The 21,819-nt window shown below is 42.4% G+C and overlaps 1 protein-coding gene across 3 annotated transcripts in view; it reads right to left on the bottom strand.

Moving 5' to 3' along the window:
* Positions 1–21,819, bottom strand: part of MICU2 (mitochondrial calcium uptake 2) — a 124,659-nt gene that overhangs the window by 9,951 nt on the left and 92,889 nt on the right. For all 3 annotated transcript variants that reach the window (XM_036298631.1, XM_036298630.1, XM_036298629.1), the window contains 2 exons: positions 9,739–9,801; positions 7,663–7,760 (listed from right to left, as the gene is read on the bottom strand). In XM_036298631.1, coding sequence (XP_036154524.1) covers positions 7,663–7,760; positions 9,739–9,801 — 161 coding nt within the window. The remainder of the gene's footprint in view (positions 1–7,662; positions 7,761–9,738; positions 9,802–21,819) is intronic.

Genomic DNA, 21,819 nt, shown 5'->3' with positions numbered 1-21,819 from the left:
GCACCAAGAGTGCACCAAGAGTGTCCACCCCAGGTAACTGGGGAGGCTGAGCTACTGGGCCCTACAGGACACCTGGCGCACAGGGCCACTCTATCAATACAGGGAAGCTGCCAAAATGCGGAGACAAAGAAACAGGTCACAAATGGCAGAAATGGAGGAAAGCAAACGACTGGATATAGAGTTCAAGGCCACGTTTATAAGGTTTTTCAAGAATTTTATGGAAACCGCCGATAAATTTAATGAATCCCTCAATAAGTATAGTGAGACCATGGAGGACATGAAAAAGGCCCAACTAGAAATTAAGCATACACTGACTGAAATAAAGAATAATTTACAGAGATCCAGCAGCAGACAAGAGGATCCCAAGAATCAAGTCAAAGATTTGAAATACAAAGAAACAAAAAATACCCAACCGAAAAAGAAAAAAGAAAAGAGATTCCAAAAATATGAAGATAGTGTAAGGAACCTCTGGGACAACTTCAAGCGTACCAACAGCAGAATTATAGGGGTACCAGAAGGAGAGAGAGGGCAAGATATTGAAAACCTTTTTGAAGAAATAATGACAGAAAACTTCCCCTACTTGGTGAAAGAAATGGACTTACAAGTCCAGGAAGCGCAGAGAACCCCAAACAAAAGGAATCCAAAGAGGACCACACCAAGACACATCATAATTAAAATGCCAAGAGCAAAAGATAAAGAGAGAATCTTAAAAGCAGCAAGAGAAAGACAGTCAGTTACCTACAAGGGAGTACCCATACGACTGTCAGCTGATTTCTCAACAGAAACCATGCAGGCCAGAAGAGACTGGCAAGAAATATTCAAAGTGATGAATAGCAAGAACCTGCAACCAAGATTACTTTATCCAGCAAAGCTATCATTCAGAATAGAAGGTCAGATAAAGAGCTTCACGGATAAGAAAAAGCTAAAGGAGTTCATCACCACCAAACCAGCATTATATGAAATGTTGAAAGGTATTCTTTAAGAAGAGGAAGAAGAAAAAGGAACTCTTACCATTTGCCACAGCATGGATGGAACTGGAGAGCGGATAAATACATGATCTCACTCATTTGTGGAATATAATGAACAACATAAGCTGATGAACAAGGACTGATCCAGAGACGGAGAGGCATTGATTGGACTGTCGGGACTTGGAGGGAAGGTAGGGGAGGGTGGGGGTAAGGGGGAAAGATCAACCAAAGGACTTATATGCAAGCATATAGGCCTAATCAATGGACATGGACAACGGGGGGGGTGAGGGCATGAGCGGGGGTGGGGGGGGTGGGGGGTAGAGGGTAACGTGGGGACAAGGACACATATGTAATATCTTAATCAATAAAAAATATATTAAAAAAAAAAAGACTTAAAAAAGTAGAAAACAGTATTTTTCCAATACGGAAAAATTGCCAATAATCAGAGAGACTTAAAATTCAGTTGGGATACTGTTTTTAGAATCATAATAATAATTAATGGTTCCTCATAGTTTTCAGATACCAAATTTGATCAATATAATCAATGAATGGCTTTGCATCAAAGCTTAGATTTACCAAAAAATATTTATAACCTTTGGACAAGAACATATGTTTATGTGACTCAACATTCTTTTTAAAAAATTTTTATAAAAATAGATGACACTTTGATCAAACTGTCATCAACAGCTTCCTAAGAAATGTACAAATTGAAAGAATGGGAATACACGGGGTGAAAGAGACAGTCCAGTACAGAGGAAAGAAAGCTGCCACTTATCCCCCAAACCTTAGAAGCATGAGGAGGAGTTTGATTTTATGCTTCTATCTGTGACAACTGAAAGTTTAAATGTATTTGATACACATATTTATTAGTGCTATGTTTCTTTTTGGGTCAGCAGAATTTTATCCAAAACTTGAAGCATTTCAGGTTTGGACTGATGGATCAACAAAATCTACTGTTATGCTTCATCCTTTGTTTCACTATATTGTATACTCTGATAACATTCAATGTTTTTCTTATCAGGATTGTTAAAAGAATGCTTTACTTGCAAATAACTGTACAATGAATTAGAAAGTAGAAAATATGGTATAAGAACTTGAATAACTAGTTCCTTTCCTTTTTTTCTTCAGGCTTTATCTGAGGCTGAAATATTATAAACTTAATTGCTGTTAAACTGTATATTGTTCTGGTTTAAGCTACTTCATTTTAATTAATTATGCTACTTTTGAAGAATATAATTTTTTTTAAAAAATGTTTTTATTAATTTGAGAGAGAGAGGAAGGGAGAGGGAAAAAGGAACATCGATGTGAGAGAGAAACACTGATTGGTTGCCTCCCACATGCACCCCTACCAGGGACCAAACCCGCAACCTGGGCATGTGCCCTGACCAGGAATCGAACCAGTGACCTTTCAGTGCACAGGACAACGCTCAATCAACTGAGCCACCCTGGCCAGGGCAAATGTAAAAATGTTTTATAGTAATACTCTTTCTAAGTCTAAAATTATGTATTTTGCTATGACATAAAATCTGCTACACTATACATAAATATATGAATTGAAGAATTAATAATACATAAGGCCACCAGATGCATTCTGAAAACATTTAAATAGTTTATCAATCAGTGAACTAATTGGAAACTCTGGGAAAATTCTGCTTTTCCTTAGCTGAGAGCTTAGGCCCTGGTGTGCTGGAGTTGGCTTGCCGCAGCTGCGAGTGTACTGTGCAGGTGTTGTCCATGCCAATTGTTGGGTCCAAGCTCCATGCTAGGGACTGGACCTCCGTGGACGCCGGGAACTGGAAGACATGAGTAGCTGCAGGCATACAGGAGAGACTTTATTGCAGACCAAGCAGCCATTTACACACAGGACGGCCATTGCAAACACAGCAGCCAGTCCTTGTTAACACAGGAGCCCTACAGAGCAGTTCTTGCTAACAAAGCCATCACACTTCACATCTGGCAGCTTGAGATGGGCTTGATGGAGTATTCACACTATTAACTTTAAGTGTTACCAATCAAGGCTATTCTCCCTTTTAAGACCAACCTGGGTGTGAATATCTCCTCTTCAGTTTCTAAGGTACATGAACCTACACCAAGTCCCTTTATCTCATTGAGTCTCAGTTATAAAAGCAAAGACTACCTCTCCTAAGTTTAAGGATAGGTGAAACAATACATGTAAAACACTTAGACACTCAACTCTTTATTGCTTCAGCCACTGTCTTGCCCACATCCTCTGCTCCCTTGAGATTTGCCAGCCTTCTTCAAGTGTAGCTTGAAGAAAACTATACAATAGCTGCACATAATGGTACCAACATAAATTCACAGTCTACGCCTTTATTTCTGGAATACTGTTTGGTTAAACTTGACATTAGTATCTTTCTAAAAAGTATATGTTTTTATTGATTTCAGAGAGGGAGGGAAAGGGAGAGAGATAGAAACATCAATGATGAGAGAGAATCATTGATTGGATGCCTCTTGCAAGCCCCCTACTGGGGATTAAGCCCAAAACCTGAGCATATGCCCTGACCTGGAATCAAACTGTGATCTCTTGTTTCACAGGATGACAATCACTGAACCACACTGGCTGGGCAACATTAGTATCTTTTGCTCTATATACTATTTATTGCTCTATAACCTTGGGTTTCTTGACAAGTTTAATTACAACACTAGCCTACTTCCAGAAGGTTTTATAAGGATTAGGGGTCCTACATAAAATTCATACACATTCTCATTATTTTGTCTTAAATAACTAATAAACCTATTGAATTTCCAAATAAAAAAAAATAACAAAATTAAAAAAAAAATTAGCCATCTACGATGAAAAACAAAAGTTGTGTCCAGTTTTCTAACTTAAAACAAGAACAGCCCTTCCCTTTGAAATTTAAGCAGTCAATCCCTGGGGGAAAAGACACTGAGAAAATAACATTTTTATTTTTTTTTACATGCTGAATTGAGACACCTTTTGGGAGAGAGATGGAGGATACTCCATGTTGAAGAAAATATGTGAGAAAGAGAGAGCTGAGGAAATGCAAACAGAAAGAAGCCAGGGACAGCTGAGAAGAAGCACTCAGGAGATATCTGGCAGCTGGGCAATAAGCTGCTAGACTAGCCTTTGAAAATCATTTGAGCCCTGACTGGTTTGCCTCAGAGGATGGAGCGTTGCTCCACAGACTGAAGGGTCCTGGGTTTGATTCTGGTCAAGAGCATGTGCCTTGGTTGCAGTCTCGATTCCCAGTAGGGGGTGTGCAGAAGGCAGCTGATCGATGTTTCTCTCTCATCAATGTTTGTATCTCTCTATCCCTCTCCCTTCCTCTCTGTAAAAAAAAAATCAATAAAAGTCTATATATATAAAAGTCTAAGCAACTGTTATGACCAAATGACTGGTCGCTATGATGCACATTGACCACCAGGGGGCAGACGCTCAATGCAGGAGCTGCCCCCGGTGGTCAGTGTACTTCCACAGCCAACCTCCCGCTGTCTTTCCCCTCCGGCTGGCAGGCCCCGATCGTCTGATTGGGGTTGGGCCCCGGGCTGGGATGAGGAATCGGGGAAGGGTGGCGGCAGACGCAGCCCCTTTCCCAGGAGGGCTGAGGGCCGGCTCCCCACTTGGGGTCTGTGGCCAAACTCCCATGCCTTGTTTCTCCCCCTGGCCAGCAGGCCCCGATCGGCCCGCCAGCCGCCTGCTGTGGTGGTGGTGCAACAGTGAGGGAAGGAGAAGGGGGGGAGGCAGGAAACCACATGGTGACGGGGTGCCGGTGTCCATTCCTCCTGTACCTGGCCTGGTGACCATCACCTCCTCTCCCGACCCTGCCGGGGTGGGTGGTGGTGGACGTGGCCCCTTTCCCAGAGGGGCCGAGGGCCAGCTCCCTCCTTGGGGCTGGTGGTCAACCGTCTGTGTTCTGTTTTTCCCCCCGGCCGGCAGGCCCCAATTGGCCTGGCCCTGATCGCTGGCCAGGCCTAAGGACCCCACCCATGCACGATTTTCATGCACCGGGCCTCTAGAATATATATAAAAAAAGAAAGAAAATCATTTGAGTTGACATGAGTTCAGCACATATTCTGAGTGCCGACTGTTTTATGTTCTGTGTACTTCAGATACACTGCCTCATCTAATTATCAGATCCACCTCAGACTTCATGTAGGGAAAGAATACTAATGTGAATGAAAGGGGAAAGAATTGAAGATTAGGAAGGAAAATATTTGCGTAAATTAGAGATTGCCTCTTTTCTGTTATTAGATTATTATAAAATTACTAGAGGCTTGGTGCACAAAAATTTGTGCACTCGGGGGGGGAGGGGGGGTCCCTCAGCCCGGCCTGTGCCCTCTCTCAGTCTGGGGCCCATCGGAAGATAATGACCTGCTGGCTTAGGCCTGCTCCTGGGTGGCAGAGGGCAGGCCCAATCCCTAGGTGCAGCCCCTGGTCGGGCTCAGAGCAGGGCCGATTGGGGAGTTGGGGCGCCGCCCCGTCATGCTCAGAGCAGGGCGGATCGGGAGGTTGTGATGCCACCCTCAGTCACGCTCAGGGTAGGGCCGATTGGGGGGTTGGGGCACCGCCCCCTGTCACACTCAAGGCAAGGTCGATGGGGAGGTTGCGGCGCCACCCCCTGTCACGCACAGAGAAGGGCCAATCAGGGGGTTGGGGCTCCATACCCTATCACGCACAGAGCAGGGCCCATTAGGGGGGTTGGGGCTCCGTACCCTGTCATGCACAGAGCAGGGCCCATCAGGGGGTTGGGGAGCTCCCCCCCCCCCCCGTCACGAACAGAGCAGGGTGGATCAGGGGGTTGGGGCGCTGCCCTCTATCACCCACAGAGAGCAGGGCCGATCAGGGGGTTGGGGCACCACCACTGTCACACTCAGGGCAGGGCCGATGGGGAGGTTATGGCTCTACCCCGTCACACACAGAGCAGGGCCCGTGGGGGGGGGGGGGCGTGCTGCACCCTGTCACACACAGAGCCGCAGGGCGATCAGGGGGTTGGGGAACTCCCCTTATCAGGCACAGAGCAGGGCTGATCAGGGGGTTGGGGCGCCTTCCCCTGTCATGAACAGAGCAGGGTGGATAGGGAGGTTGTGGCCCTGCCCCCTGTCATACAGAGAGCCACAGGGCGATCTGGGGGTTTGAGCGCTGCCTCCTGTCACACTGATCCCGGTGCTGGGAGGCCTCGCAGCTCCGCTGATCCCGGTGCTGGGAGGCATTTTACCCTTTTACTATATAGGATAGAGGCCTGGTTCACGGGTGGGGGCCGGCTGGTTTGCCCTGAAGGGTGTCCTGGATCAGGGTGAGGGTCCCCACTGGGGTGCCTGGCCAGCCTGGGTGAGGGGATGATGGCTGTTTGCAGCTGGTCACACACACTTCAGGGTGGGGGTCCCCACTGGGGTGCCTGGCCAGTCTGGGTGAGGGGCTGAGGGCTGTTTTCAGGCTGGCGGGTGACTGAAGCTCCTAACTGCTCCTTTTTTTCTTTTTCTTTTTTTATTCTGGGCCAGCAGGTATCTGGTTTGTTTGTGTTCTATAATTGAAACACTGTATCAACTCCAGCTCTGAGATTCCGGCTTGCTGAAAGCAGGTTTCTGGGGTTTTGTTTAGCTTCTATATTTGTAACTATGTTTCAAACTGCCAGCTCAGAGGCTGGCAAGGCAGGCGGGGAACGTTGGTTTCCTCCGTCACTGAAGCAAGCAAGCCTCATGTTAGTTTCAAGCTGCCTGGCTGCCGGCCGCCATCTTGGCTGGCAGTTAATTTGCATATCACCCTGATTAGCCAATGGGAAGGGTAGCGGACGTATGCTAATTACCATGTTTCTCTTTTATTAGATAGGATTAGAATTTACTGCACAAGGGGGGGGGGGTCCCTCAGCCTGGTCTGCGCCCACCTGCACCCTCTCGCAGTCTGGGAGCCCTTGAGGGATGTCTGACTGATGGCTTAGGCCTGCTCCAGCCAGCAGTCGGACATCCTTAGCGCTGCCACAGAGGCGGGAGAGGCTCCTGCCATCGCCACTGCGCTTGTCAGCCATGAGCCTGGCTCAGTGCTTCTGGCTGAGCGGTGCTCCCCTTGTGGGAGCGCACTGACCGCCAGGGGGCAGCTCCTGCATTGAGCATCTGCCCCTGGTGCTCAACATGCATCCACCGTTCGGTCTATTTGTATATTAGCTTTTTATTATATAGGATAGTTTACTTTCTTTTTTTAATCCTCACCTGAGGATATTTTTTCCATGGATTTTTAGAAAGAGTGAAAGGGAGGGAGACAGAAACATCAATGTGAGAGACACATTGACTGGTTGTCTCCCGCATGTGTCCAGATGAGGGGAGGGAGGTGATCAAACCTGACCTGAGGTATGTGCCCTTGACTGGAATCAAACCTGGGACCCTTCAGTCCACGGGCTGACGCTCCACCCACTGAGAAAAACTGGCTAGGGCTATAGTTTATTTTTACATTTACTCACAACTCTGTAAAGTAGGCAGGACATGACAAGTATCACCACATAAATTTTTTCAAGACTAAAAGAAGGTACAGTTGACCCTTGAATAATGTGAGATCACTTACACTTAGATTTTTAAAAATATAAGTATATAAATTTTTAAAAATCATGTGTAAGTGGACCCACACAGTTCAAACTTGCATTTTTTAAGGGTCAACCATACTTAGTTGTTTCTTCACTTATCTATAAAATTTCCCTAAATGAATATAAATATTTGCATTTACCTTCGAAATTCTCTATAATGAAGTTTTCTTTCTCCTCTTTTTCCAAAGAAACGTATCTGAAGGGTTGTGTTAATTTCAGGTTCTTTCACTTTTGGTTCCTATAAAAATGTTACAGTAATTTCAAATATTATAACCAAAATAGATCCTATAGCCTGGAACTCTCAGCACAATATCCACAAAAGACTCTTGTACCAACAACAACAACAACAACAACAACAACAACAACAACAACAACAAAGGTGGAAAAGAGAAAGGCCATTTTGTCTGTTACTTTGTATAATAATAATAATAATAATAATCTATAATCATCTTTGCTCACGAAAGAAAAACATAGCCTACAAAATACTTAAGGTGGACTTCAGCAGTAAACAAAATTTTAGAAATGTTCATACCTTTTGACCCAGCAATTGAGTTTCTGAGAAGTTGTCCCTAAGATATATTCATATACGTATAAAATGATATAATTACAGACTTATTAACTGTAGCATTATTTGTAATATCAAAAGACAGGATATATTTAAACATCTTTCAAAAGGGAAATGATTACATAAATTGGTACATCAAAGTACTATGGAGCCATAAAAAAGAATGAGATACTCCACTATTTTTAAAAAATATTAAATCTTTATTGTTGAAAGTATTAAATACGTCCTGCTTCGCTTCCCCGCCCAGTGTTCAGCTAGATTAAGAAAAAAACGGGAGAGTGGGAAACAATGTATATAGTACTAGAGCAGTGATGGCGAACCTATAACACGCGTGTCAGAGGTGACACACGAACTCATTTTTTTGGTTGATTTTTCTTTGTTAAATAGCATTTAAATACATAAAATAAATATCAAAAATATAAATCTTTGCCCTGACCGGTTTGGCTCAGTGGATGGAGCATTGGCCTGCGGACTGAAAGGTCCTGGGTTTGATTCCAGTCAAGGGCATGTGCCTTGGTTGTGGGCACATCTCCAGTAGGAGGTGTGTAGGAGGCAGCTGATCGATGTTTCTCTTTCATCGATGTTTCTAACTCTCTCTCACTTCCTCTCTATAAAAAATCAATAAAATATATTAAAAAAATATATGTAAGTCTTTGTTTTACTATGGTTGCAAAGATAAAAAAAATTTCTATATGTGATATGGCACCAGAGTTAAGTTAGGGTTTCTCAAAATGCTGACATGCCAAGCTCAAAAGGTTCGCCATCACTGTACTAGAGGCCTGGTGCACAAAATTCGTGCACTGGGGGGGGGGGGTGGTGTTGGTTCCTCAGCCCAGCCTGCACCCTCTCCAACCTGGGACCCCTTGGGGGATGTCCGACTGCCTAAACTGGCAGTCGGACATCCCTCTCACAATCTGGGACTGCTGGCTCGCAGCCGCTCACCTGCCTGCCAGCCTGATCACCCCTACCCACTCCCCTGTCAGCCTGATCGATGCCTAACTGCTCCCCTGTCGGCCTGATTGCCCCCAACTGCCCTCCCCTGATGGCCCAATTGCCCCCAACTGCCCTCCCGTCGACCTGGTCGCCCCCAACTGCTCTCCCCTGCTGGCCTGATCGCCCCCAACTGCCCTCCCCTGCAGGTCTGGTCCCCCCCAACTGCCCTCTCCTGCTGGCCTGGTCACCCCTAACTGCCCTCCCCTGCTGGTCTGATTGCCCACAACTGCCCTCCCCTGCCGGCCATCTTTGACCACATGGGGGCGGCTATCTTGTGTGAGGGCATGGTGGTCAATTTGCATATTACCTTTTTATTATATAGGATGCTACTGCTTATATAAAAATGGAAAAAAGATATATAGATATATTTCATTATTTATATGCATAAAATACCCCTGGAAGAATACATGGTAAACTGACAGAACACATTGCTCAGGGAGAAGTGGTGTCTGGGAGAAAAAGTCTACCCTATATACATACTCTTGTGAACCTTATCAAATCTACACCATATGAATGTAGCACATCTACTTAAATATTTAGAAAAAATAAATTACTAATAATTTTTCCAAGTACTTGTGAATACTTATTTGAACAAACAGAATAGAGAAACTAATATAATGCCAATCTGTTTGGAAATGTTTACATTATCTGTACATACCTGGCATTTTGTTTCATTAGTTATTGTCTTCAAGTCATCCTCTTTACTTATGATCTTCTGAAGCTAAAAAGATGGCAAATATGAATTTAGATGTGTGTCTACTGGATTTTTCAAAACAACCTAAAAAACAGATGCCATGTTTTTGTTATAAAATATATACTAGGTATTTGTTAAATAGTAACTGAAATTCTTTTTATTTTATTAACTCCTAATGTTATGTTTTTTCTCAGATCGTGTAAGACTCATGTAAGAATCAGATAGGCAAGATTTAACATTATTATTACAATTTGGATCATTTTTTTCTCCCAAAGGACACCAGCTTACTTAATATATACATATTCTAACTACCCTCATTCTTTTTTTTTTTTTTTTTTTTTTTTTTTAAATATATTTTATTGAGATTTTACAGAGAGGAAAGGAGAGAGATAGAGAGTTAGAAACATCGATGAGAGAGAAACATCGACCAGCTGCCTCCTGCACACTCCCCACTGGGGATGTGCCCGCAACCAAGGTACATGCCCTTGACCGGAATCGAACCTGGGACCTTTCAGTCCGCAGGCCGACGCTCTATCCACTGAGCCAAACCGGTTTCGGCTACCCTCATTCTTCATGAAAATTTTTATTCATAACTTTCTGTATTATTGGTAGTTTATGGCAGCATTTTCAAGTACGTAACTCTTAAAAAGCTACTTACAATATATATATGTTGTCCCTTTTCTCTTTATACATTTTAAAGCATTAAAATTATTTAAAGACCTACATTTCTACCAATTATAAATTGGTAACAGTACTGAGACTGAGCACATTAAAAAACCTACCTTTCAGAGTCATTTTTTACCAATCCTCATGTGGAAAGCAAATAAAAAGAAAAGTTAAAAAAATTAAATGTAGACAAATTCTCAAACTATGAATTTAAATCAATTAAAAAATGAACCTTCACCCATTTCTTTCTAGGCTATTTTTAAAAAAAACTAAATCTTTATTGTTGAAAGTATTACCTATGTCCCATTTTTCTCCCCATTGACCTCTTCTAGCCTGCCCCTGCCCCCGCCCCCCATCCCAGGCCTTCACCACCCTACTGTCTGTGTCCATGGGTTATGCATATATTCATACAAGTTCTTTGGCTATTATCTTCCCATCCATCCACCTTCCCCTGCCTTCCCTCTGAGATTCCACAGGCTGTTTTATGCTTCTGTATGTCTGGATCTATTTTGTTCATCAGCTTATTTTGTTCATTAGATTGTACATATGATTGAGATCATATGATACTTGTCTTTCTTTGACTAGCTTATTTTGCTTAGCATAATCCTCTCCAGGTCCTTCCATGCTGTCTCAAAGGATAAGAGATGCTCTTTTTACTATAGTATTCCATGGGGTAAATGTACCACAGCATTTTTTTTATCCACTCATCTGCCGATGGGCACTTGGGCTGTTTCCAGATCTTAGCTATTGTAAATGGCGCTGCTATGAACACAGGGGTGCAAACATTCTTTCTGATTGGTGTTTATGGTTTCTTAGGATATATTCCCAGAAGCGGAATCATTGGGTCAACTTGCAATTCCATTTTTAAATTCTTTAGGAAACTCCATACTGTTTTCCATAATGGCTGCACCAGTCTGCATTCCCACCATCTGTGTACTAGGGTTTCCTTCTCTCCACATCCTCACTAGCACTTGTCATTTGTTTTGTTGATTTGTTGATGGTAGCCATTCTGAAAGGGTGAGGTGATAACTCATTGTCATTTTAATTTGCATCTCTCTGATGATCAGTGACTTTGAGCATTTTTTCATATGTCTCTTGGCTGTCTGTATGTCTGTTTTGGAGAAGTGTCTATTTAGGTCCTTTGCCCATTTTGAAATTGGATTGGTTGTCTTCCTTTTAAGTTGTATGAGTTTCTTATATATTTTAGATACTAACCCTTCATTAAATGTATCATTGCCAAATACCAGTATGTTCTCCCATACAGCAGGCTCCTTTTTCATTTTGTTAATGGTTTCTTTAGCTGTGCAGAAGCTTTTTATTTTGATGTAGTCCCATTTGTTTATTTTCTCCTTAGTTTCCTCTGCCCTAGGAGATGTATCCGTAAACACACTGCCATGAAAGATGTCCGAGATTTTGCTGCCTATGGTTTCTTCTAGGACTTTTATGGTACCCCAACTTACATGAAAGTTTTTTATCCATTTTGAGTTTATTCTTGTTCATGGTGTAAGTTGGTGGTCTAGTTTCATTTTTTTTGCATGTATCTGTCCAATTTTCCAACACCACTTACTGAAGAGACTGTCTTGATTCCACTGTGTGTTCTTGCCTCCTCTGTCAAATATTAATTGAGTGTAATGGCTTGGGTCGATTTCTGGGTTCTCTGTTCTGTTCCATTGGTCTATATGTCTGCTCTTGTGCCAGTACCAGGAAGTTTTGATTATGGTGGGTTGGTAGTATAACATTATATCTGGTATTATGATCCCTCCAACTTTGTTCTTCTTAGGATTGCTGTGGCTATTGTGGGTCTTTTTTTGGTTCCACATAACTTTTTGGAATATTTGTTCTAGATCTGTTTTAATAGAAATTGCATTGAATATGTAGATTGTTTTTGGCAGTATGGACATTTTAATGATGCTGAAACACAGTATATTATTCCACTTGTTTATATCTTCCTCTATCTCTTCTTTCAGTGTCCTGTAGTTTTCTGAGTACAAGTCTTTTTACCTCCTTGGTTAAGCTTATTCCTAAGTACCTTAATTTTTTTGTTGCAATGGTAAATGGATTGATTTTTTAATTTACCTTTTTGAAAATTCATTATTGGTGTATAAAAACGCCCTCAAGAGCAGCTGGTGTAGTTCAGTGGTTGAGCATCAGCCTCCTATGAACCAGGAGGTTACAGTAGGATTCCCGGTTAGGGTATATGCCTACGATGAGGGCTTGATCCCCAGGGAGGATGTGCAGGAGGCAGCCAAACAATGGTTCTCTCTCACCATTTATGTTTCACTCTCTCTCCCTCTTCCTTCCTCTGAAATCAATAGAAATATAAATAAAAAGCCATAGATTCCTGGGTGTTAATTTTGTACCCTGCTATATTGCCAAATTCATTTATTAAATCTAGTAGTTTTTTGGTGGAGTCTTTATAGAGTTTTCTATGTACAATATCATGTCATCTATGAATGAGAGTTTTACTTCCTCCTTTCCAATTTGGCTGCCTTTTATTTCTTCTTCTTGTCTGATCGCTGTGGCTAGGACTTTCCGTACTGTGTTGAATAAGAGTGGTGAAAGCGGACATCCTTGTCTTGTTCCTCTTCTTAGGGAAATTGGTTTAGTTTTTGCCCACTGAGTATGATGTTGGTTGTAGGTTTGTCATATATGACCTTTATTATGTTGAGATATGACCTCTCTATTCCCACTTGCTGAGAGTTTTTATGAAAAATGTGTGTTGGATTTTGTCATATGCTTCCCACGCATTATCTTTCTTTTTTATTTTTAAATTAAATCTTTATTGTTCAGATTATTACAGTTGTTCCTCTTTTTTCCCCCCATAGCTCCCCTCCACCTGGTTCCCACCCCACCCTCTTCCCTTACCCCCGCGACCCATTGTTCTCATCCATAGGTATACAATTTTTGTCCAGTCTCTTCTCACACCCCCATACCCCTTTCCCCCCGAGAATAGTCAGTCCACTCCCTTTCTATGCCCCTGATTCTATTATATTCACTGGTTTATTCTGTTCATCAGATTGTTTATTCACTTGATTTTTAGATTCACTTATTGATAGATGTGTATTTGTTGTTCATAATTTGTATCTTTACCTTTTTCTTCTTCTTCCTCTTCTTAAAGGATACCTTTCAGCATTTCATATAATACTGGTTTGGTGGTGATGAACTCCTTTAGCTTTTCCTTATCTGTGAAGCTCTTTATCTGATCTTCAATTCTGAATGATAGCTTTGCTGGGTAAAGTAATCTTGGTTGTAGGTTCTTGCTATTCATCATTTTGAGTATTTCTTGCCACTCCCTTCTGGCCTGCATAGTTTCTGTTGAGAAATCAGCTGACATTCGTATGGGTACTAGCTTGTAGGTAACTGAGTTTCTTTCTCTTGCTGCTTTTAAGGTTCTCCCTTTGTCTTTTGCTCTTGGCATTTTAATTATGATGTGTCTTGGTGTGGTCCTCTTTGGATTCCTTTTGTTTGGGGTTCTCTGCACTTCTTGGACCTGTAAGTCCATTTCTTTCACCAGGTGGGGGAAGTTTTCTGTCATTATTTCTTCAAATAGGTTTTCAATATCTTGCTCTCTCTCATCTTCTGGCACCTCTATAATTCTGATTTTGGTACGTTTGAAGCTGTCCCAGAGGCTCCTTACATTATCTTCATATTTTCGGATTCTTTTTTCTTTTTACTTTTCTGGTTGGGTGTTTTTTGCTTCTTCACATTTCAATTCTTTGACTTGATTCTTGCGATCCTCTAGTCTGCTGTTGGAACTCTGCATAATTTCCTTTATTTCAGTCAGTGTATGCTTAATTTCTAGTTGGTCCTTTTTCATAACCTCGAGGGTCTCACTAGATTTCTTGAGGGTCTCACTAAATTTATCAGTGGTTTCTAGAAAATTCTTGAAAAACCTTAAAAGTGTGGTTTTGAACTCTATATCCAGTCGTTTGATTTCCTCCATTTCTGTCATTTGTGACTTGTTTGTCTTCGCATTTTTCATGCTTCCCTGTGTCGATAGAGTGGCTTTCTGTGTTAGGTGTCCGATAGGGCCCAGTGGCTCAGCCTCCCCAATTACCTGAGGTGGACACTCTTGGTGCACCCCTTTGAGGGCTTTGTGCACAGTCTTGTTGTAGTTAAGCCTTGATTGTTGTAGGTATCACTGGGAGGAATTGACCTCCAGGCCAATTGGCTGTGAAAATCAGCTGTGTCTGCAGTGGGAGAACTTCTGTGCTGGAGACACCCTTCTGGGGCAAGACTTGCTTCAGTGGGGCTTTGGTGCTCACTGAGTCTGCCCCCTGAGTGTGTCCCTTATGGATCTGAGGAGTTGTAATCTGGATGGTCCACTCTGACCACTGGGTACACTGGCTCTTGGGTCTCTAAGGAGGTGCTAATTTAGCCTCTGCCTGAGGCTACCCAGCAGGAGCTATGGAGAGATTCCTATTCTTTGTTTGGGGTTTGGAGGTGCCCAGATGAGGCCCAGCTGTGAAGCAATGCAAGCTGCTGTGGGGCCTCAGACCCTTTTTTGGAAGTTCTGGGTCTCTCTGACCCACCTGCAGTTTGTTAGGTAATTTTCAGGTTGCAAAGGGCCAGGCCTTTCATATGCAAAAGCCTCTGTGCACAGCTTAGGTGGGGCGGGGTCTCAAGGGATGATCAGGGCGGAGCAAGCAGCTATGGCTGCTCCCCAGTCCTACCCTAAGAGGCCCCATGTCTCAGTGTCCCGGTAATCGCGGCAAGCACCTCTGAGAGAAAGCTGCCCATGAGTTCTGCCGGATGCCAGATAGTCCAGTTTCTCCCCGTTTGAGTCTGTGTCCCCAGAGACTCACCCGGAACTGGAGTTCAGAGCAGTCGGGAGCTTGAGACGCCCTCCCGATTGAAAAAGACAACTGCGTCCTCAAATGCCAGCCCTTTCCACATGTGCCTCTGTACCCCTGCACTTTACTTCTGCACCTCCACTGAGTCTCAGTGCTTTTCTCTTTCCTTCTAGTTGTAGAATTTCCACTCAGCCAGCCTTCCTGTGGTTCTGGATGATGTCCGTTCTGTTTTTTAGTTGTATTCTTTTTTTTAAAATTAAATCTTTATTGATCAGATTATTACATTTGTTCCTCTTTTTTCCCCCCATAACTCCCCTCCTCCCAGTTCCCGTCCCACCCTCCACCCTCACTCCCCACCCACTGTCCTCATCCAGAGGTGCACGATTTTTGTCCAGTTTCTTCCTGCATCTCCCACACCCCTTTCCCCCCAAGAATAGTCAGTCCATTCCCTTTCTATGTCCCTGATTCTATTATGATCACCAGATTATTTATTCACTTGATTCTTAGATTCACTTGTTGATAGATGCATGTTTGTTGTTCATAATTTGTATCTTTACCTTTTTCTTCTTCTTCCTCTTCTTAAAGGATACCCTTCAGCATTTCATATAATACTGGTTTGATGGTGATGAACTCCTTTAGCTTTTCCTTATCTATGAAGCTTTTTATCTGACCTTCAGTTCTGAATGATAGCTTTGCTGGATAAAGTAATCTTGGTTGTAGGTTCTTGGTATTCATCACTTTGAATATTTCTTGCCACTCCCTTCTGGCCTGCAAAGTTTCTGTTGAGAAATCAGCTGACAGTCGTATGGGTATTCCCTTGTAGGTAACTGAGTTTCTTTCTCTTGCTGCTTTTAAGATTCTCTCTTTGTCTTTTGCTCTTGGCATTTTAATTATGATGTGTCTTGGTGTGGTCCTCTTTGGATTCCTTTTGTTTGGGGTTCTCTGCGCTTCCTGGACCTGTAAGTCTATTTCTCTCACCAGGTGGGGGAAGTTTTCTGTCATTATTTCTTCAAATAGGTTTTCAATATCTTGCTCTCTCTCATCTTCTGGCACCCCCATAATTCTGATGTTGGTACGCTTGAAGCTGTCCCAGAGGCTCCTTACACTATCTTCGTATATTCGGATTCTTTTTTCATTTTGCTTTTCTGGTTGGGTGTTTTTTGCTTCTTCGCATTTCAAATCTTTGACTTGATTCTTGTGCTCCTCTGGTCTGCTGTTGAATAAATAAATATTCTTTATTTCAGTCAGTGTATGCTTAATTTCTAGTTGGTTCTTTATCACAACATCGAGGGTCTCATTAGATTTCTTGAGGATCTCACTACATTTATCAGCGGCTTCTAGACAGTTCTTGAGAGACCTTAAAAGTGTGGTTCTGAACTCTATATCCTCCATGGACAATTCTGTCCTGTTTCCTTGTCTCTGCATTTTTTATGCTTTCTTGGTGCACCCCCTAGTGGTCTTTGTGCGCAGTTTGCTGTAGTTAAGCCTTGATTGTTGTCGGCAATACCGGGGGTGATTTGACCTCCAGGCTAACTGGCTATGAGAGTCCGCTGTGTCTGCAGTGGGAGAGCTTCTGTGCTAGATCTCTAGGGTGGTGCTAATCTATCATTTGCCTGAGGCTATTCGGCAAATGGCTCTGCGCAGGGCTTGGGCGGGGCCGGTCGCACGGGATCAACAGGGCGGGCGGAGCGAGCAGTTATGGCTGCTCTCAGTTCCGTCCCTAGGGACTCTGCCTCACAGAGTCCCAGCAACTGCTGCAAACCTCGGAGAGAAAGCTGCCTTCGATTTCTGACCGAAGCCAGACAGTCCCGCTTCTCCCGTTTGAGTCTGGGTCCCTAGAGACTCGCCTGGATCTGGAGCTCAGAGTCTGAAACTCCCTCCCGATTGAAAACAACAACCGCGCCCTCTGCTTCCAGCCCGCTCCGCGCGCACTCCGCACCTGAGTATTTCACTTCAGCACTGCGCCTCCTCTGATTCTGGGTATGATATTCTCTTTCCTCCTAGTTGTAGAATTTCCACTCAGCCAGCCTTCCTGTGGTTCTGGATGATGTCCGTTCCGTCTTTAGTTGTTTTTTGAAGTGGTTGTTCGAGGCAGGAATCTCCAGCGTTAACCTATGCCGCCATCTTGGTTCTTCTAGTTGTATTCTTGAAGTGGTTGTGCTAAGCAGCAATCTCCAGTGTTTACCTATGCCGCCATCTTGGTTTCTCTCCTTGTCATATGCTTTTAATGTACCTAATGATTACGTAATTTTTATCTTTCAATTTATTTATGTGCTGTATCACCTTTATTGATTTGTGAATATTGTACAGGTAGTCCTTGGGTTACGTCAGACTTGACATATGTCGTTTTGTGGATACATTGCCATCTCCCATTTACAGTAAAAAAAAAGTTCCATCATTTCGACGTATGTACATATGTGCTTTATGTTTATTATTTATTTACCACAAGTAAAGGTCAGGAATTGTTACCTTTCTTTTAAATTTTTTTTACTGTTTCATTTCATTACTGCTGTGTATGTGCTCCATGTGAGTGATGTAGGTGCTTATGTAGGTGGGTTCCAACTTATGGCGAATATTATGTTATCTTGTGCTGTAGGAACGTATCTCTGATGTAACCTGAGGACCTATTGTACCAGCCTTGCATCCCTGGAATAAATCCCACTTGGTCATGGTGTATGATCTTGTTAATATACTGCTGGATCTGATTTGCTAATATTTTGGTGAGGATTTTAGCATATATGTTCATCATGGATATTGGCCTGTAATTCTCTTTCTTTGTAGTGTCTTTACCTGGTTTTTATGCTGGTCTCATAAAAAGAGCTTGGAACTGCACTTTCCTCTTGGATTTTCTGGAATAGTTTGAAGAGTATAGGTGTTAGTTCTTCTTTGAATGTTTGGTAAAATTCCTCCGTGAAGCCAAGGCTTTTATTTGCTGGGAGCTTTTAAATTGCTGCTTCTATTTCATCAGTTGTTATTGGCCTATTTCTGATTCTTCCTGATTCAGTTTTGGAAGATTGTATATTTCTAGGAATTTGTCCATTTTGTCCTATTTCTTTCTTTAAAAATTTTTTCCATTGATTTTTAGAGAAAGCAGAAGGGAAGGGAGGCAGGGGGAGGGGGGAGGGAGGGAGGGAGGGAGGGAGGGAGGGAGGGAGAGAGAGAGAGAGAGAGAGAGAGAGAGAGAGAGAGAGAGAAACATCAATGTGAGAGAGACACATTGATTGGTTGCCTCCCACTTGCGCCCTGACCGGGCCGAGGATTGAACCTGCAACCGAGATATGTACCCTTGACTGTGAATCAAACCTGTGACCCTGCCCTAACTGGTTTGGCTCAGTGGATAGAGCATTGGCCTGCAGACTGAAGGGTCCCAGGTTCGATTCCGGTCAAGGGCATGTACCTTGGTTGCGGGCACATACCCAGTAGGGAGTGTGTAGGAGGCAGCTGATTAATGTTTCTCTCTCATTGATGTTTCTAACTCTCTATCCCTCTCCCTTCCACTCTGTAAAAAATCAATAAAATATATATAAAAAAAGTCCATCCATAAAAACAAAACAAAACAAAAAAAACCTGTGACCCTTTGGTCTCTAGGCTGATGCTCTAACTACTGAAAAACTGGCCAAGGCTAGGCTATTTTTTTTGTTGTTAGCAGTTTAAAAATTGCTACAGCTAAATTCTAAGTTAATTATCTCAGATTCTGCTGATTCTACTACATTTAATTTAGGCAAGTGGTTTATCTCTGGTTCTCTATATCTTTCAAACTTTTCAACATACTGTATACTTATTTAGGAAAAAAAGTTGAAAAGCTTTACAATTGTTTTATCCTTTTTTTTTTAAAGTTGACAATCAAACAGTATAGTGCCAAGTTCAGTATGCAACATTTCTTCCTAATGGTGTTATCTCCTTTTCATTCCTAATATTAGTGACTAGAGGCCTGGTGCATGAAATTTGTGCATAGGGTGTGTGTGTGTGGGGAGTGTCCTTCAGCCCGGCCTGCACCCTCTCCAATCTGGGACCCTTTGAGGGATGTCCAACTGCCGGGATCAGGCCTAAACCGGCAGTCGGACATCCCTCTCACAATCCAGGACCGCTAGCTCCTAACCGCTAGCCTGCCTGCCTGATCACCCCCTAACCGCTCTCCTGCAGGCCTGAATGACACCTAACTGCTCCCCTGCTGGCCTTATCACCTCCAACTGCCCTCCCCTGCTGGCCTGATCACCCTCAACTGCCCTCCCTGCCGGCCTGATCACCTCCAACTGCCCTCCCCTGCTGGCCTGATCACCCTCAACTGCCCTCCCTGCCGGCCTGATCGCCCCCAACTGCCCTCCCCTGCCGTGACCCACCTCCTCTGCACGGCACAGAGCCGTAAGACCCCCAGGCCTCACCACACGGAGTGGCTGCTGGGCCTGCCCCCGCTGTGCACACAGCCATCTTGTGACAACATGAGGGTGTGATGCCACCTAGGCTATTATTAGTATAGATATGGATCCTCTTTTTTCTTTTTAAAGTATAATTGACTTCCAATATTATACATATTAGTTTCAGGTGTACAACACAATGATTCAATTTTTATACACATTAAAAAGTGATCACCATGATAAGTCTAGTTATCTTCTGTCACCATATAAAGTTATTACAGTATTACTGACTATATTCTCTATGCTGTTTGCTACTTCCTCATAATTTATTTATTTTGCGACAGAAAGTTTGTATCCCTTAGTTCCCTTTAACTATTTTGCCCACCCTCATCCCTCTGGCAACCAGCAGTTTGTCTCTGTATCTAAGTCTGCTATGTTTTGTTTGTTCATTTGTTTTATTTTTTATTGATTCCCCATATAAGTAAAATCATATGGTATTTGTCTTTCTCTGTCTGACTGATTTACTGCTAGCATAATACCTTTCATGTCCATCCATGTGATAAATATAGCAAGATTTCATTTTTTTTAGGCTGAATATTTTTAAATATTCAATTCTACATATGTACCACATCTTTTTAAAATAATTGTCTAGCGATGGACACTTTTTAGGTTGCTTCCATATTTTGGCGACTGTAAATAATTCTGCAGTGAATGTAGGAACGCATATGTCTTTTTAAATTGGTGCTTTAGATTCCTTCAGTTAAATACCCAGAAGTGAAATTGCTGGGCTTTATGTAGCTCTAATTTTAGGAGGTACCTCCATACTGTGTTCCATAGTGGCCACATCAATTTACAATCCCACCAACAGTTTACACAGGGCTATTTTTTTCTGGATCCTTTTTTTTGCTGCATCAAGTACTAAAAATAAGTCCAAATTTATCATATATATAACAATTTTAAAAATAAAATACATTATTTATAAAATGAATATACATTTTAAAAGAAAATTCAAACTCATTTTCCTTCTATTACAAGACACTTAATATAGTTGTTATAATCGTCACATCGTCATTGTCAAATAGTTACAAATAAACAAAACAAAAATAGCAAATAGGATTAGTTCACTGAAATAGGAATTTTTAAGGCTTACTTATTGTAATACTAGAGGCCCAGTGCATGAAATTCATGCATGGGTAGGGTTCCTAGCAGTTGCCAGCTGCTGGCTGGGGTGGGGCTGGCTGGGGAAACGGGCCGTGGACAGTTGGCCTGCCAGCCTCGTACCCTGGTCAAACTCCTGGTCAAGGGGACAATTTTCATATTAGACTTTTATCATACAGGATTGGCTTATTATAACATGGTATAGAATTTAGAACAAGGGCCTGTCCTGAAATCTACTCAATGGGTTTATTGCCAGATAAGGCTTGTCATGTCAAAGTCTTCCCTAAAACATTTCAGTTTAGACTCAGGGAGAGGGTTATAGTAGGTTCGAGTGTACTGTGAAGATTACAGTACTGTATAGTTAGTTCTGTAGTAACAGCTCCATTAGAAAGATCATAAACACTTAGTACCCAGTTATGTGTACTAAGAAGGTCTCTCTAGTATATTAAGAACTTTCTAAAATGACTGTACATGACATGGATTCATGATAGCAATGTACTAGGTACCCATTATGTGACCAAAGTTCTGATCTAAGTTGGAAATATAGTGGCTAAGGACAGATAATGTCCTCGCTCTCACTGAAATTATGTTCTAATGGGCTAGAGATAACAAAACAAGTGAACAAATAAATAATAAATTTCAGATAATATTGAGTGCAATGACTAGAATAAAATAAAGAAGAGTAACAGGAGTCAGAACTGCTGGGAAGAGGTTGCTCTTAGGCTTATTCTGGGTAGTTCTCTTTGTGGACATGGCATTTGGAATGAGATCTGAATGTCTGAAAGTTACCTATGGGGAAAGGATATTTTAGGCAGAGAGAAGAGCAAAGTTTCTGGCAGAAACAGGGGTGCTCTATAAGACAAACAGCAAGAAGACAAACTGGTTAGATACAAGTGGTAAAAGAAGCAGGAGGACACATTTACCAAATACAAATTCTGAATGTCTAAAAATGAACTTCCACATTGATCAAATTTACATTGATTTCTATTTTCAATTTCAGGCTGAAAATGGAAAAAAGTATGTAAGGTTAATTTAACTTATTTTTGTTTGTAGACCATGATAGTTTAAATTCT

Source organism: Myotis myotis, unplaced genomic scaffold (genome assembly GCF_014108235.1).
Source record: "Myotis myotis isolate mMyoMyo1 unplaced genomic scaffold, mMyoMyo1.p scaffold_m19_p_3, whole genome shotgun sequence".
In the NCBI taxonomy this organism is placed as follows: domain Eukaryota; kingdom Metazoa; phylum Chordata; class Mammalia; order Chiroptera; family Vespertilionidae; genus Myotis; species Myotis myotis.
This window is presented reverse-complemented; position numbering and strand designations above follow the sequence as displayed.